This window comes from Ciconia boyciana, chromosome 3, assembly GCF_034638445.1.
Source record: "Ciconia boyciana chromosome 3, ASM3463844v1, whole genome shotgun sequence".
NCBI classification, from domain to species: Eukaryota; Metazoa; Chordata; class Aves; order Ciconiiformes; family Ciconiidae; genus Ciconia; species Ciconia boyciana.
In genome coordinates, this window is record NC_132936.1 from 42128958 (window position 1) to 42143398 (window position 14441).

At 37.0% G+C, this 14441-nt stretch overlaps 1 protein-coding gene across 4 annotated transcripts in view; it reads right to left on the reverse strand.

The window, feature by feature from the left end:
• The window catches only part of MDN1 (midasin AAA ATPase 1), a 105336-nt gene that overhangs the window by 10626 nt on the left and 80269 nt on the right, over window positions 1-14441 (reverse strand). For 2 of the 4 annotated variants that reach the window (XM_072855478.1, XM_072855481.1), the window contains 18 exons: window positions 13799-13925; window positions 12724-12829; window positions 11609-11724; window positions 9862-10341; window positions 9063-9289; window positions 8556-8705; window positions 8157-8329; window positions 7624-7785; window positions 6830-6967; window positions 6466-6607; window positions 5323-5489; window positions 4948-5091; window positions 4105-4240; window positions 3168-3484; window positions 2727-2888; window positions 2239-2340; window positions 1869-2070; window positions 1047-1220 (listed from right to left, as the gene is read on the reverse strand). In XM_072855478.1, coding sequence (XP_072711579.1) covers window positions 1047-1220; window positions 1869-2070; window positions 2239-2340; window positions 2727-2888; window positions 3168-3484; window positions 4105-4240; window positions 4948-5091; window positions 5323-5489; window positions 6466-6607; window positions 6830-6967; window positions 7624-7785; window positions 8157-8329; window positions 8556-8705; window positions 9063-9289; window positions 9862-10341; window positions 11609-11724; window positions 12724-12829; window positions 13799-13925 — 3225 coding nt within the window. The remainder of the gene's footprint in view (window positions 1-1046; window positions 1221-1868; window positions 2071-2238; window positions 2341-2726; window positions 2889-3167; window positions 3485-4104; window positions 4241-4947; window positions 5092-5322; window positions 5490-6465; window positions 6608-6829; window positions 6968-7623; window positions 7786-8156; window positions 8330-8555; window positions 8706-9062; window positions 9290-9861; window positions 10342-11608; window positions 11725-12723; window positions 12830-13798; window positions 13926-14441) is intronic. The other 2 variants (XM_072855479.1, XM_072855480.1) reach the window with 2 other exon arrangements.

Consider the following 14441-nt stretch of genomic DNA (forward strand, 5'->3'; position numbering starts at 1 on the left):
CAGTTTACAAATAAAGGAATGGACTAAAGATTTTCTTTTATTATTGTTTCTACTATACTACACTGTTTAACAACTCATTTTTTAAGAATTATTCTAAGGAAAAAAAGTATGACATTGTAGAGAGGTTTCAAAGATCCTAGTTTTTCAGAACATACTGTTAGAGAATCATGTGGAAAAACAAATAGACTGATTACATGCATGCCTCTACCATAAAGCTAATGAGTCTAGCAAGAGATTTAAGTGAAGAGATTAAACCTGATGGGAGTGAAAGGCAAGAAGGTGAATTCAGGCTAGTAAAACTCTTGTCTCCCCCCTCCAACCAGCTTTTGTATTGTTTGATTAAGAAAACCATTCAAAATTCCAAGCTACAGTGTCATTTACTTAGATTCATCAAAATTAAATACTTCTGTTGCAATTGGCAAGAGATATTTATTTATATCCAGCTTGCTTTGTTTGTGTGGGCTGTGTGGCTGACAAGTCAGACCTATCTTCTTCTCATCTACCAACCATTTGCATCTGATAACCATTTTCTGTTACGCAGCTCAGTTTTGTTTTGTTTCATTCCCACTTAAGGAAGAAAGCAGTGAAACAGTGACACTTCGGTGCTACCTCACCGAATGTTGTTCAGACCAGGTCCTCAACTTCTTGATGTTTTGTTAGAAGTTACACACACAAAAAAACCTGAGTTATGTGGTGCTGATGCTGGTGACACTGGAATGCACTGTTCTATGCCAATTAAGCAAATTGGCATTCTGTCTAACAGTGGGCAAGTGTTTGCTTTTTACTTCTTCAAAGAAGTGGATAAAGATTAGAGACCATTAACTTGAAAGAAAGCACAAACCTCTCTGTCACTCAACCAATTTAGCCAAGGCTAATGCTGGTTACTAGGGAGGAGTAAGAATACTGCTGCAGAAAAGTCAATTAAGAGCAGATGTTTTAGTCTTCTAAAACGTATATACATCCATTACATGCAAATACAAATACCTACATATACATTTAAAGATGCACATCAGTGTACATTTAGAATGTTTTTTAAGTTAACGTACCTGGAGTTTTAGTGGCAGTAGACTTCTTTTTTTCTGGCTTCAGCTCCTCTGTGTCTACTGCTCTGAGATCCTCATTGTTCTGCATTTCTGTTTCCATAGCTGCATCTTCAGAATCTCCCTCTTCCTTTTCTTCAAGAGGCATAATAGGTTTTTCTTGCTCCTTGCTAGCTACATCTGTATAAAGGCAACAATACTTATTAAGGGGAAAGAAGAAGGAAAAGTAGTGAAGTTGCAAAAAACTGTTGCATTCTGAGGCCACCGCATATCAGTTTTAGTGAACTTCAGAAGAGCTCTGAGCTATTGTCTCAAACTTCAGTTTTATCTTTCACTGTGCTGTGCCATGTTGTGTCAATGAGCTATTGCCCTGAAAACCTAATGAATAAAATAGACTAGTTACTTTAATAGAAAGCAATTTATTTAATTAAATTTAGATTAGAGGAATATTTTTCAAGAGACATCCATTTGTGTGATACAGAATAAAGAACCTGTTGTGTTGTCCTAAATACTTTGCATGTGTGGTAGCAGTTTGGGCTTCAAAATAACTGAAGTAAGATTTGGAGAGAGGAGATTTTAAATATGTTTATTAAACTAAAATCCATTTTTATGAGTCAATTCAGTATTTTCAAAAATGTTATCATTAGTTTGAACCTGATTGCCAAAGAGTAGCATTTATTGTAGTGAAATGGTGCTACATCTTAAACCAAAGCAAGGATTTTTAAACACAATTTTAAAAAACATACTGGGAAAAATGGCAGTAAATAGGAGCACTTCAGGATTTGATTCTGCAATGACATCTCTTTACACCCAGAAATACCACCGTACCATATGTCTGTGCATCATAGCATTCGGAGCCTTGTTTAATATGTTCAAATGCATCTGCCTGCTCCACGTTTTGTTTAGGCTGAGTTGTATTCTGCTTTGCTTCACTGCTGGATTCTATGGTTCTCAGTCGCTTGTGGATATGTTCGTTGTGATCTCCCATTGAGCGCTCATTGTCTGCCTGACCAGGTTTCCTCTTGAAACTCTGAAGAAGAACAAATTAACCGTGATCTTCAAGTGAGGTGCAACCAAACACTGATTAGAACAAGAGTTCTAACAAGGAGAAACTGAGTTCTGCCTATTTGCTGGTTAATATTAAGACATTCAAATTAAAAAAAAAAAAAAAAAAAAGGTTGAAAAGAAGAGATTGAACCTGGGTATTTTTTCTGCTTTGCTTCTGAGAAGCCATCCGGGCCATGCACGTGGATTCATGGCCTTCTGATTGATTTGCACTTGAAGCTCCACTTCCGTATTCCTGAGACACCAAAAAAAAAAAAAATGCAACGGTAACTGAAAAGGGATTTAACAACTGTTGTAGACAAATTTGAGAAGTTAAACGGCAATGCTATGCTACCTTCTGTTGTGAATGACGAACGGCTCACAACTGCAAATATTATTCTTGTGGAGAGCAGACAAGACAGTTCTGCAGCTCAACAATTAGCCCAAACTTACCATGCAGTTTTCACTGCTATGAAGGTATCTACATGGTCTTCAATTTTTTTCAGAGAATTCATAATTGGTGTTCTAAAAATTGAATCTTAGACACAATTCTTAAAAATATGGCAGCAATTCCTTGATTGTAACTTGAAAACATATTCACAAGTTCAGCATTTTTAACTAGGACAGTTCCATGTAATTTACCTCTTTAGACTGATCTCTTTCTGAAGCCTCTCCAGCCAGCTCAACAGCACTGTCACTCTGCAGGTTTTCTTGCCCAGTCTGCCCTCGTGTTTCATGCTCCATTCTTTCCTCAGGCTCACGGATCTGTTCATCCATCTCTGAATTATCTTCACCCTCTTCTTCCTGAAATAACATCAGTTTATTTTAACATTTTAAAACACATCGGGAAACAGAAGGCCAAGGAGTTAACAGGAATACAGATGACAGACATACACAGTTTAATAGTAAGCACATCTCTGTTACCTTGATGAAGATTTTCACTAACATTACACCTGCTCAATGCCAAATTTGTTTCAGAGTATCATAGAACACATCCATTTCTTAAGTCTTGTATAAGGTAATAAAAAAAAAAAGAGGGGGGGAAAAAAAAATAAAATCAGGCTTTTATTTATTACTCTCTACCTGAGGTTGAAGGCCTTGGTCAGCAGCAGGGATTCCCTTATCTTCAGCAGATTCACTTTTTTCCTCATCAGGTGGTTGTGACTCTTTTTCTGCTGCATCCTCAGTGTTCCCTGCATTTTCTTCTTGATCATCAGCATCTTTGTCCCCTTCTTCATCTTCCTTCTCCTCTTTATCTTCAGAAACACCTTCTTCAGCTGGTTCTGCATCTTGATCATCTCTTTCTGTCTCACCAGTATCTTCTTCATTCTGTTTTTCTGTCTTCTCTGCCTCATTTAAATCAACAGGTTTCTCATCTACTTCAAAAGCATTCTCTTCTTCTGGATTAAAAACAATCAGAAAGGTATACAAAACTTTCAGTTAAGTACAGAGACAGTGAATGTTACAGATATTTGGAATAAAACTGCCCAGCCTATTAAAAAAATCTTAAAGAAGATACTGACAATTCTATACATGGAATCTATGATTTTCTATAGCAGAAAATTTCTTTAAGTCACAATTCGTTTGTAACTAACAATAGAGCAGGATGAATTCCTATTAACTTCCTTTAAGCTAGTATTCTTGAGGGTCAGTTGACTTTGAGTGCAAATGCCTGTAAGCATCATAGAAAAAACTGAAACCACGAAAGCAACTGGACAATGAAATAAGGAGCTTCTAGCATAAATTAGGGTGTATCACTTGTGTAACATGAGAAAGCCTGCTCCACAGTGTGTGTGAAAGAGAGCTAAAGGAAAACGTTGTAATGTTAAGTTCTTATCTGGCCTGCATTTGGTATCTTGATATTTTGATACACAGAAGTGAATTTGCAGCTTCTTGTTATACAGAACCCTACCACCACGTCTCTTCTTTCTATAGAGAAAAAGAGCTCATTATCTGACTGTTCCTCCCTATTTCCATTTGGCTTTCATCTTGGAATCTGTAGAGATATTTTCAGGTGTACCTTCATCCTCTTCCTCTTCATCACTCTTCTCATCATTCTCCAGGTTCAAATTATCAGGAAGGTCCAAAGGTTCAACTTCAGGCTGCTTTTCTTGCTGGCCATGATAAGGATCTACTTCATTCTCATCATACTCACGCTGTCAGCAAGAGAATGGGGGGAGGGAATAAGAGGTATGTAGTAAGTGGGAGGAAAGGCAAAGATGAGAAATAAGATACTATTGAATTCTCTAGGACACAGAAATACTGGATGCAATATTACATTCTGATCAGTTAAAAACTGAATTTCCAGGGATACACACCCTTATGTATAAATAGCAGAAAAATATTAATTTCAGCAAATGCATTTACATAAATTGTTACTTCTTCAAAACAGCATGTTTTGTGTTCAGAAGCCAGTTTTCCTAGCTGAAAGATTCTGAACAGAATCTGCACTCTTGCAGATGGTAAATGCACTCTTGCATACTATTCAGAATCTTCAAGCATACTGTATATAGATTCTTGAGATGAGTCCCACTGACTTAAGATGTTTCTGTTGCTAAACAAAACAGAACAAGAACTTTTAAGCTTTGTCCATCAAAACATGAGTTCAGTGTGAAGCCTGTTTTGGCAGCCATTACAAGTTCAGGTTAGTGCAAACAAAAACTAATTTCTGGATTATGGATCAGAAAATATACATATATTATAATGGATACAATATGGTTTATTTTTAGCTCTGAAATGAACTAACTTTTTTCAGTGCACTTCACTATTAAATAAAGAGCATTTCAAATTCTCAGAAACACGCAGTGTGATCAACAGGATATGGTTTAGCAGCAAGACACTCTGTAGCCCAAATCATTTTTACCTCATCAATTTGTTCATGGATTTTCTCTTTGTTTCCACTGTCCTCTTCTTGTTGCTCGTTTTCCTCATCCTTGGGAGGCTGTTTTTTATTATCCTTGTTTCCCGTGCCCAAATTGTCATCTTTTGCAACGAGCTCTGAATCCTCCTATTAACCAACAAATTCAAAAGAAACTCCATTATGCTACCTGCTTCTCAAAGTCTGAGTGACACGACATCATCTCCTACAGAAAAAGATACAATACTAAATAACTTGATATACTTAAATTATCCCTTTCCAAGACCAAGAGCTATGCAAGGGAGCTCATGGTCTAGGTCACATCAAGTTAACAGAGTTTAATTTCTTTTATATTCTTCTTCCCACCCCTTTTCTCTTTACCTCATCCATTCCTGGTCCAGTTTCTTCTGTTTTACTACTGGCATCTTCATCATCATCATCTTCATCCCCCCAGAGCCTCTCATCCAGCTTATCTTCAGCTTCAGCATTATCAAGATTTCCCATCTGCTTATCCAGGTCTTCCTCTTCATCTGAATTTTCATCATTTTCTGTGTATAGTTCAGAATGTGTTTCCGTACAGAAGAGATAAAGCCAACTTTTTTGTTAACTTCATAAATAAACAAGCAGTCATACTTAGCATCTTAATTTCATCACCCTATGCAGTTAATTGAGAGATGCAAAAGAGATACACATGCACTAACACCCAGAAGAGCAGGTTCCTAATTATGTGGTTCAGAGCGTTCTCTTGGACATACAGACACAGACAGCATTCTCTCCCTCAGACTAACAAGTCGCAGGTGCAAAACTTGGATGATTTAAACTCTCTATTCCTTACCCTCTCCATCCTCCATTTTCAAAGCATTTTGGCATTACTGGGAGGGGGACGGTCCATTCTACTTTATCTGTTTATTAGTTTGGGAATTTCCCTTCTTGTGCAGGTGAACTTATTCTTGGCATTTTGTCAGAGATTTGAAGGTAGATTAACACTACTGTAATTTATAAGCCACATTAGTTTCACATGTTCAAGCTGTTACCCTTTAAAGTGAAGAACTGATACGTTTTGGGCGAGTAACAACTTGAATAAATCTACCAAATGTTGCTATTTTTTCCCATTTTAAAAAGGTAAACTTAAATTCTTCTCATTGCTTAAAAGTTAGCAATAGCTTCATTAGTCACGTTTTGAAGTTAAGTACAGCCATATTCTCAAGTATTCTGTTGATCTTCAACAGCTCCACAAAGTCAGGGATTAATTTTAAACTGCATCTATAGGTCAGCTCACAACAGGAAGAAAGAATCGTCTCCCTTCATTCCAAAACCATCACAGTGAAAGAAGAGAGACAGTATTTTCTTTGTACACTTCTTAGCATTCATATTAATACTTCTTAGCATTCATATGCAAAATGGCACTACTCTGTTGTTGAACACTGACTTTTCAGTATACACTTAATTATATAAAAGTACCCAACCATTATTGGATTGATCTACAACATTTCTTATAGGTTTGCCATAGTGGAAGGACCAAACCTTTTTTCTCCTGTTCTCCATCATGCATTTTTCCTTCAAAGTCTTCTGACATTTCAATTGCATTGTCTTCTCCTTCAATGTCTGGTTTAGAATCTTGATCCTCTTTCTCCTTCTCTTCACCCTTTTGAAAACTGTCTTCTATCTGAATTATTGGTAAAGCCAAAAATTACAATGGATCTTGCCTATATATTAAAGCTTAAAGTACCACAACAATATTTATAAGCTTATTGCAAAAATAAAAGCCAACCTAAACAGGAAACTGAAGGTAACTTCATGTTTCTTTTCCCTGAAACATCCACAACATGGATTTCAAGGGCTTTTCCAGTTTTACTTGAATTAAACAAGAACAACCCCAAACACTTGCCTGATCTTCACTTTCTATTTTGTCGCTCACATCCTTCTTGCCTTCCCCATCTCCAATACCACCGTCCTCGTAATCATGAAACTGTGTTGCTCCCTCTCCAGCTTCATCTTCAAGTAATTCTTTTGGCAGGCAAAACCCCTACAAAGGCAAACAGAAACTCAAAAATTTCTGTATTAGTAAGTACATCTTTCAGCTTAGTTTCTACTTAAGACTTTTGTATACATTAAATATATGCTTACCATATATCACAGAATCGTATAGGTTGGAAAAGACCTTTAAGATCATCGAGTCCAACCGTAAACCTAACACTACGAAGTCCACCACTATACCATGTCCCTAAGCACCTCATCCAAACGTCTTTTAAATACCTCCAGGGATGGTGACTCAACCACTTCCCTGGGCAGCCTGTTCCAATGCTTGACAACCCTTTCAGTGAAGTAAAATTTTTCCTAATATCCAATCTAACCCTCCCCTGGCACAACTTGAGGCCATTTCCTCTTGTCCTATCACTTGTTACCTGGGAAAAGAGACCGATCCCCACCTCGCTACAACCTCCTTTCAGGTAGTTGTAGAGAGCAATAAGGTCTCCCCTCAGCCTCCTTTTCTCCAGGCTGAACAACCCCAGTTCTCTCAGCCACTCCTCATAAGACTTGTGCTCCAGACCCTTCACCAGCTTTGTTGCCCTTCTCTGGACACACTCCAGCACCTCAATGTCTCTCTTGTAGTGAGGGGCCCAAAACTGAACACAGTATTCGAGGTGCAAAATATATCCACTGTTATCTCTAATAACTTACCTTTTGGGCAAGGTCTGTAAAAATGCTAGTTAGAACAGAAAGCAGTTTTCCAGTACTCCTGTGAGATGCCAGTGAAACAGTGAGGTAGAACAGGATAAGGTCTGAATACTTGCAGAGCATGGGCTTTAGACGCACCAGCAAATAGCAGGACTGGTTGAAGAACTGCAGTTAAAACCAAAGAACAGCTGTCAAACGTGATTACGTACATACTGAGATACACCTCAGAGACGGTGATGATAGAGACTGAAAACAGATGCTCAAACCAGAAATATCAGTAGGTGAGTTTAAATACAATTTCTAAAGTTTCCAGAGCTTTTTCTAGATTTTTTACAAAAACTAAAACTTTTCCTTCTTACTAAAGGAACAGCTGGCTTTTGCACTACAGAAGAGTACCTGTATTTGGCCACAATTTCTCACATGCTTCTAGTTCTAAGGTATTGGACAATAAGAAGCAACGCATGTTTAACCACCAAAGTTCACACTTCCAAATCTTTTGAGACCCTTAAGCCAAAAACTCTCAAGAACAATTTTACCTTATGTTTATCTGAAGTGTAATCTTCCCCATAAGATTTCAGGTTCTCCAGGAGTTCTGAAACTGCTAAAATTGCTTTCTGTACATGCAAAGAATCCAAATCAGCAGAAAGATCTTGATCCAAAAGCTTAGTTATATGTCCTGCTTTAATCACGTCAAATGAGGCTGTCTCCTCTTTGTTTGAAATACATAAAAAATATGGAAAACAAGTCAGACATTCTAAAAATGTTATAGCAAGCAATCTAGAAATATCCATCCTATCTGTTTAAATAGACAACTTCTACTAAAACGGCAATTTCCTTGTGTATTGGTACCTCTGCTAGACACACAGTTTAAAGAAATTTTAGATTTGCATAGTTTAAACTCTCCTCCTCACCCTTAAGTAAATTAACAAACTCACCATTTTCCTCTGTTGATTTTTCTTCCTCTTTTCCATCTTCCTGTTTTCTCTCTACCAAACACTGGATGGCATACAGAACAACATGGATAACAGTTTCCACTTTTGCTGAGAAGTGCTCCACAAACTCTTCATCTGACTGTTGATCTCCTTCTGAACCATAACACAGGCAGTTTTACATAGAAACACATTAAATTACAGGTTACTGTTTCCCCTATGCAAGGAGCAAGATCAGCACTATGCAATTTTTACTACACAGATCTCTTAAAATCTCCTTGCTAATCCTGACCTACAACTATGGTGTAAGATCTGTCATCAACAGTGACTGGGAGGGTGGGTGGGGAATATTACTGCACAAATTAAGTCTGGACTAAATTTTGCAAGTTTGAATTTCATAAAGTGTTTCTGGATATCTGAATGAACATGGAGCCATCTTCTGCAATAACCAAACTAATGAATTCTTATGTCTTTATCTGAATTACAAAACGGGCAGAGAAGAGTTGTCCTTACCACTGCAATTTGACATGGAAGCAAAAAGCTGTGTTCTCCAGGCTGTGAAATCTGCAGATGTGTTATTAACTTCTTCTTGTATATACTTTAGGCTCTTGATTAGGGCCATCTGATTTGCAGCTTGCCTGTCTTCCCCATTTGGAAGAAACAGGGACTCTATGCCTTGTAACTGAGCTGAGACTTCCAGCAAAGAACTCATAGCTGATGTGCAAACTTCAAAATCTCTCCTGCAACAAGAAATACAATAATACTGAAAGAAGAACAAACAGTTCAATTTAAGATTAAACCTTTTCTTGGGGCACAGATGAGGGGGAGGCAGTTCTCCAGTTCTCAAGATGATCTCTGTCTTGAACTTATTGAATAAAATGTTTGACGACAAGCAGGTGTGCCACTTATACTCACACTGTTTGAAGCGGAAAGAAAATGAGAGATTATTGTTGTTATTAAATAGGCCCCGGATTTCTTTTAAAATAAAAGTTTCTTCATTAAATTGACATTTGAAATTCCCCTCATTAATTAAGGAGCTATGGGGATGAAAACCCAGGAGACCAAAGACAAACTGAGAAGCCGAGGTGGACCAATTTTTTTTCTGACTTGTCAGGGGAGTGGGAGGAGACACATACATCTGTTTAAAAAGCCAGGCACTGCATTTTGCCAGAAAAACAAACGGAAACAAGCTTCAAGCACATGAACACACTTCTCAAGATACGCATAGGCAAACATTTTCAAGATGACTTCACATATCTTATATGAACATAAAACATACAGAGATTCAATTTCACGCACATGTAGAACTCACCAGGAATAAAACAAGGTCTCACATGGCTGTTGTCTTATTTTGTCCACTTCTGCTTTCATTGCCTTCACATTTGCCAGCATTGCAGTCAGTTGTGTAGCTAGCTGCAGCCATAACTGATCCTTATTTCGCATCCTGCATCCAGGAGGCAGTTGCTCAATTGTTACTGGAGACAAGTACTTTAGCTCTGAGGGAATTAGGTCAGGTATTCCCATAAAAACATTTCCCATTTCAGGTCCTGAACTCTGAAAAATGTTTGTTTTGACATCTGTTCTTTCACTGTCACTGCACTTTGTTAACTCTTCTTTTGGGCAGCATTGTATAAACCAAGACAGCTCCTCGAGAACCATCATGCACTGCATGGAAAGTTGCTGCAGTTTGTCAGTCCAGTGTTGAATACTGTCTTGAGGAGGAAATGCTACATTATATTCTCTATCAGCAGTCAACCTAGAATCTATCTCTTGTATACAGCTCAGGAGGTTCCTAGTTAAGAAGAAAGAAGGAAAAGTTACAATCACTGAGTTTTATGTTATACTTCCCTTTTAAAAGCTCAACCTTCAGACTAAATTCATAAAAGATTTAGCTAATATGGACTCAATGGAAGTCAAACTTTTTCTAGAAAAACTAAAATGATAGTCTTTTTTTAAAAGAAGTTGTGTTTAATTAGTGAATTTTTCTCTCCATTGCATATGTTTGAGTTGTCCTGAAAACAGGGCTTTGTGAGATTTCTCAGAATCTACACCACCTTTTCAAACAAACCTTAAACTCCTGGCCTGATACTCAAATATCGTTCATTTTCCTCCATTATAAAAGCAAATTAGATTCTAACGCACCTTCATTCTCTAAAGTGCTGTGTAACAGATCATAACAAATGATTAATCTGATTTGCAATGAAAGTCACAGCAACGCAGGTAAGTGTCTTAGAAGTTTTACTATTCCTGCAACTGTAAAGTTGAGGGGTTTGTGTTTTGGACTTTTGTTTGGTTTGTTGGAGGGTTTTTTTGTTTGTTTTTCCAAGTTTCCTAGGGTTAATATAAATTTTGCACCAGTAATCTCCAGTCTAGATTTCCTTCCCTGTACAAAGGAAATAGTTCCTGACCTAACTTTAAAAAAGTTTTATGGATTACATTAGTGATGAGCACAAATATGCAGAACAACAGTGGAGCTTGCAGTGAAACTGATGAGTCAAGCAACAGAGTGAAAAAATCCTATCAAGTAAGAAAGATTTCCTATACACTTTTCCTTTGACAGTTTTGACACAAGATCTAGTACCTCCCACTTTTCTAGAATTTTTCTTTGTAAGCTGTTGAGGTTTTTTCATTTTGGCTCAAAGTGCCATCCAGATCATTTATTTGCTCCAGATCAAACCAACAACTTGAACATAGCCAACATTAACTTAGGCCAATACCAAATGAGAGAGATTTAACAATCTATAGGTTTAATGGTTTAACTGTGTAATTAACTACAGTAATTATTTCATGGTATTAACGTATGCCTAACTTGTTTTCCCAAGTTATTTTGATTCCAAAATATTGGCTGCAATGACAGGATAAACAATATCTAACTCCCTCTTTTTGCAACACCCCCCCTCCCCCATCTTTTCTATCTAGGCTTAACTGAGGGGAGAAGAGAAATGGGGAAGTAGGGAGAAGAATTTTATTTTCTTCTACCTTATTTTCCATCTTTCTGAACTGAATTGCTTACTGTCAAACTCCTTGCCAACATTTAAATGTTGGAAAATGCAAAATACCTCAGTAAGATCCACTGCTCTGTCAATGCAGTAAGAGATCGTCTCTGTCTGACAAGCACCTGCATGAGGTGTGCAGTGAACCCTTTGCATCGTTCAATGCTACCTAGTCCAATATCCTAAAGAAAACAGATACAGAAAAAGTGGGAGGGAACAGTTAGATGAATAAGCAGACAACAACATTCTCTGTGCCTCCATTTCATTTCACTTAGCAGGCTGAAAGGTTATGTTTAATTGAACAAGTCTTAAAATGCAGACAAAAATTACAATTATTACAGTTTTCCCATCTTCATTTTTCTGCATCTTCCATATAACCTGCATACAAATTTGATTTTCAAGTAGCTTCTGCAACAACAGTCATATTGAATTCTTATCAGCAATTCTGTGAATCCACAATTCTTATCAGGAATTTAGTTCCAACAGTAAAGCTACCTTACATAAATGATTATTAAAATCTAAAGAGATACCAGCCTAAATTTTTACATTCATGACCATTGCTAAAAACACTTCCACAATTGGTTTTACCAGATTTATTGACAATTACTTTCAGTCCTTTCATTAGAAGGGATCCCATTTTAAAGCTTCAAATAAATGTTCACAACACAGCTATGTTCCATTATTTATGGCCATTATCAGCTGTGACATTTGACAAGATCATGTTGTAAAACAAGGGGTGAAGCATAGTGAGAGGAAGAGTGTCTGGAAGAGATCCCTTTTTCCTGGAATACTGGAAAACTGGTACTGATTTGGCAGAGCTCATTTGTTAGGAAAACAAAACCAACTAATCCTGGTTTTGTTTTCCTAACAAGTTTTGATTCAGCATTTCAGGAGTTTCCTTCATGCACAAAAAGTAGCAATTTGTGATCTGTTGGGATGAAAGATACAGTACATTGAACATATCATTAACTTAGTTCACTAAACTAATATTGTTCATTCATAAAACAATAGGTTTTAAAATGCTGCATTTAATGATTGGTCCCAAAATATCATATTTTGTATCATATTACAGAACATAGCATTATCTCTCATCACTTTTTTACTACTAGAACATTTCAGTCCAAGCTGGTAAAATAAAGTTAACAGAAGTAGGATTTCTATTTTTACTTCAGTGGTTTTACCTTGGCAGGTGCTAACAACGCTGTCTGAAGTCTAGAGTGGCGTGCAAGTGACCGATAGAAGTACTTCTGGCACCCATCCCAGGCAGAAGAAATCTCTGTCAGCAACCTGACAGAGCACAAAATAAAGTCTGATATTAGAAAGGTATATAATTTCAGTATCTCAGCACACAGGAACTACCAGGTCAGCTCTTCAACCTAACAAATTTGCTTACAATTTGTTACTTTGCAAATGCATTGATCTTGTAATTCTTCGTTTTCTCCACCAGTATTCTAGTCTTAAGAAAACATTTAATTTTTAAAATAAACTCTAAGGAAACCCTAAGCAATAGCAGCAAAATCTCTATCTTTGAATATTATTTAGCACTTAAATAGTGGTTCCCCCCCCATGCAGCTAAATCCAGCTCAATAGGGAAGCCTTTATGTTGGCCTTGATGAAAGGTATAAACTAAATCCTTACATCTGAGGAGGACAATAACCAGCATGTCTCAATGACAAAAATCACTTGCTGCCAGAAAAACAACAGAGAAACATCTGAAAGAACACCTTTCCTCTACGTAAGTTTTTTCCAGAAATGCCCACTTTGAAGTCTATCTATTTTCTCTTGAAATATCCCATTATTCAATGAAGACAAAACAATTAGGTAATCCCTGTATGTTACAACTCATCTTTAATAAAATCATTAGCAGTCTACGTTCTAATATGATGCTAGCAAAGCATCTCAGGCAAAGCTGCATGGTGGAAGGCTAATTGAAATCTAATTCACAGAAACAATGAAACTGAGGATACAGTTGTCAGAAGTGCAATTAAAAAAAAAAAAGGAACAGAAAAACCGAAAACCACCCCCAAACACCCCCCCCAAACAAAAACAACACAAAACAAAACCGTTGCTCAGTTGTATGTGCCAGTACAATATGTACAGGATTTTCAAACTGACAATAGTAGGAAGGGAAGGGAATATGTAAAATCCAAAATGAATTACAGTCCAGAAATTCCAGTCTAAATCCACATGCAATAAATTCTATATATTATAGCTGCAATTCATACATTTTAAGGGTTAGAAATACTGTGTACATACGTGGCATCCAGTTCATGTGTACAATTTACTACACCTAATGCACTACGCAAGTCCAGTGGACGTAGGTAGAGTATTTCATGATAGTCTTTTGAACGGGACCAGGAAAGACCTTTCCGGTATGACAAACCTGGAATGACATTTGAATACACATCCTTTTATGCCCTCTTTTTTTAACATGAAAAAAGTCACTCATACAGTTGGTATTAAGATATAAAACCTTCTGATGCAGTTTTTTTTCCCTGATGCTGTCTGATTTTGACAAGTCTTTGAACACGCTGCAAGTTTTGTAATGTAAGAACACATCATAGCTTAGCTATCTTCAGCTGAACATAGCTAAAAACCACAGCTGAAATAAGACAAAGATAGACCTGTGTGTATAAAGGAGGTTGGTGGTGGTGGCCAAGAGAAAAAAAAAAACCAACCCTCAAAACCCCCACTAAACTATCTTCAAAAAAGAAGAAAAAAAAAATTGGCAAAGTGACATTAATTTCTAATTCTGCCTATGACTTAGCCTCTGACTTAGACTGTTTATTTAACAAGACTGCTTACTTAATGCTGGTTTCTAAAGTGCTCAGTGACTAAGAACAGTTGATTAATAATTTCATGTAACACCAAAGGAAAAGGCAACAACTAACAGTTTGGG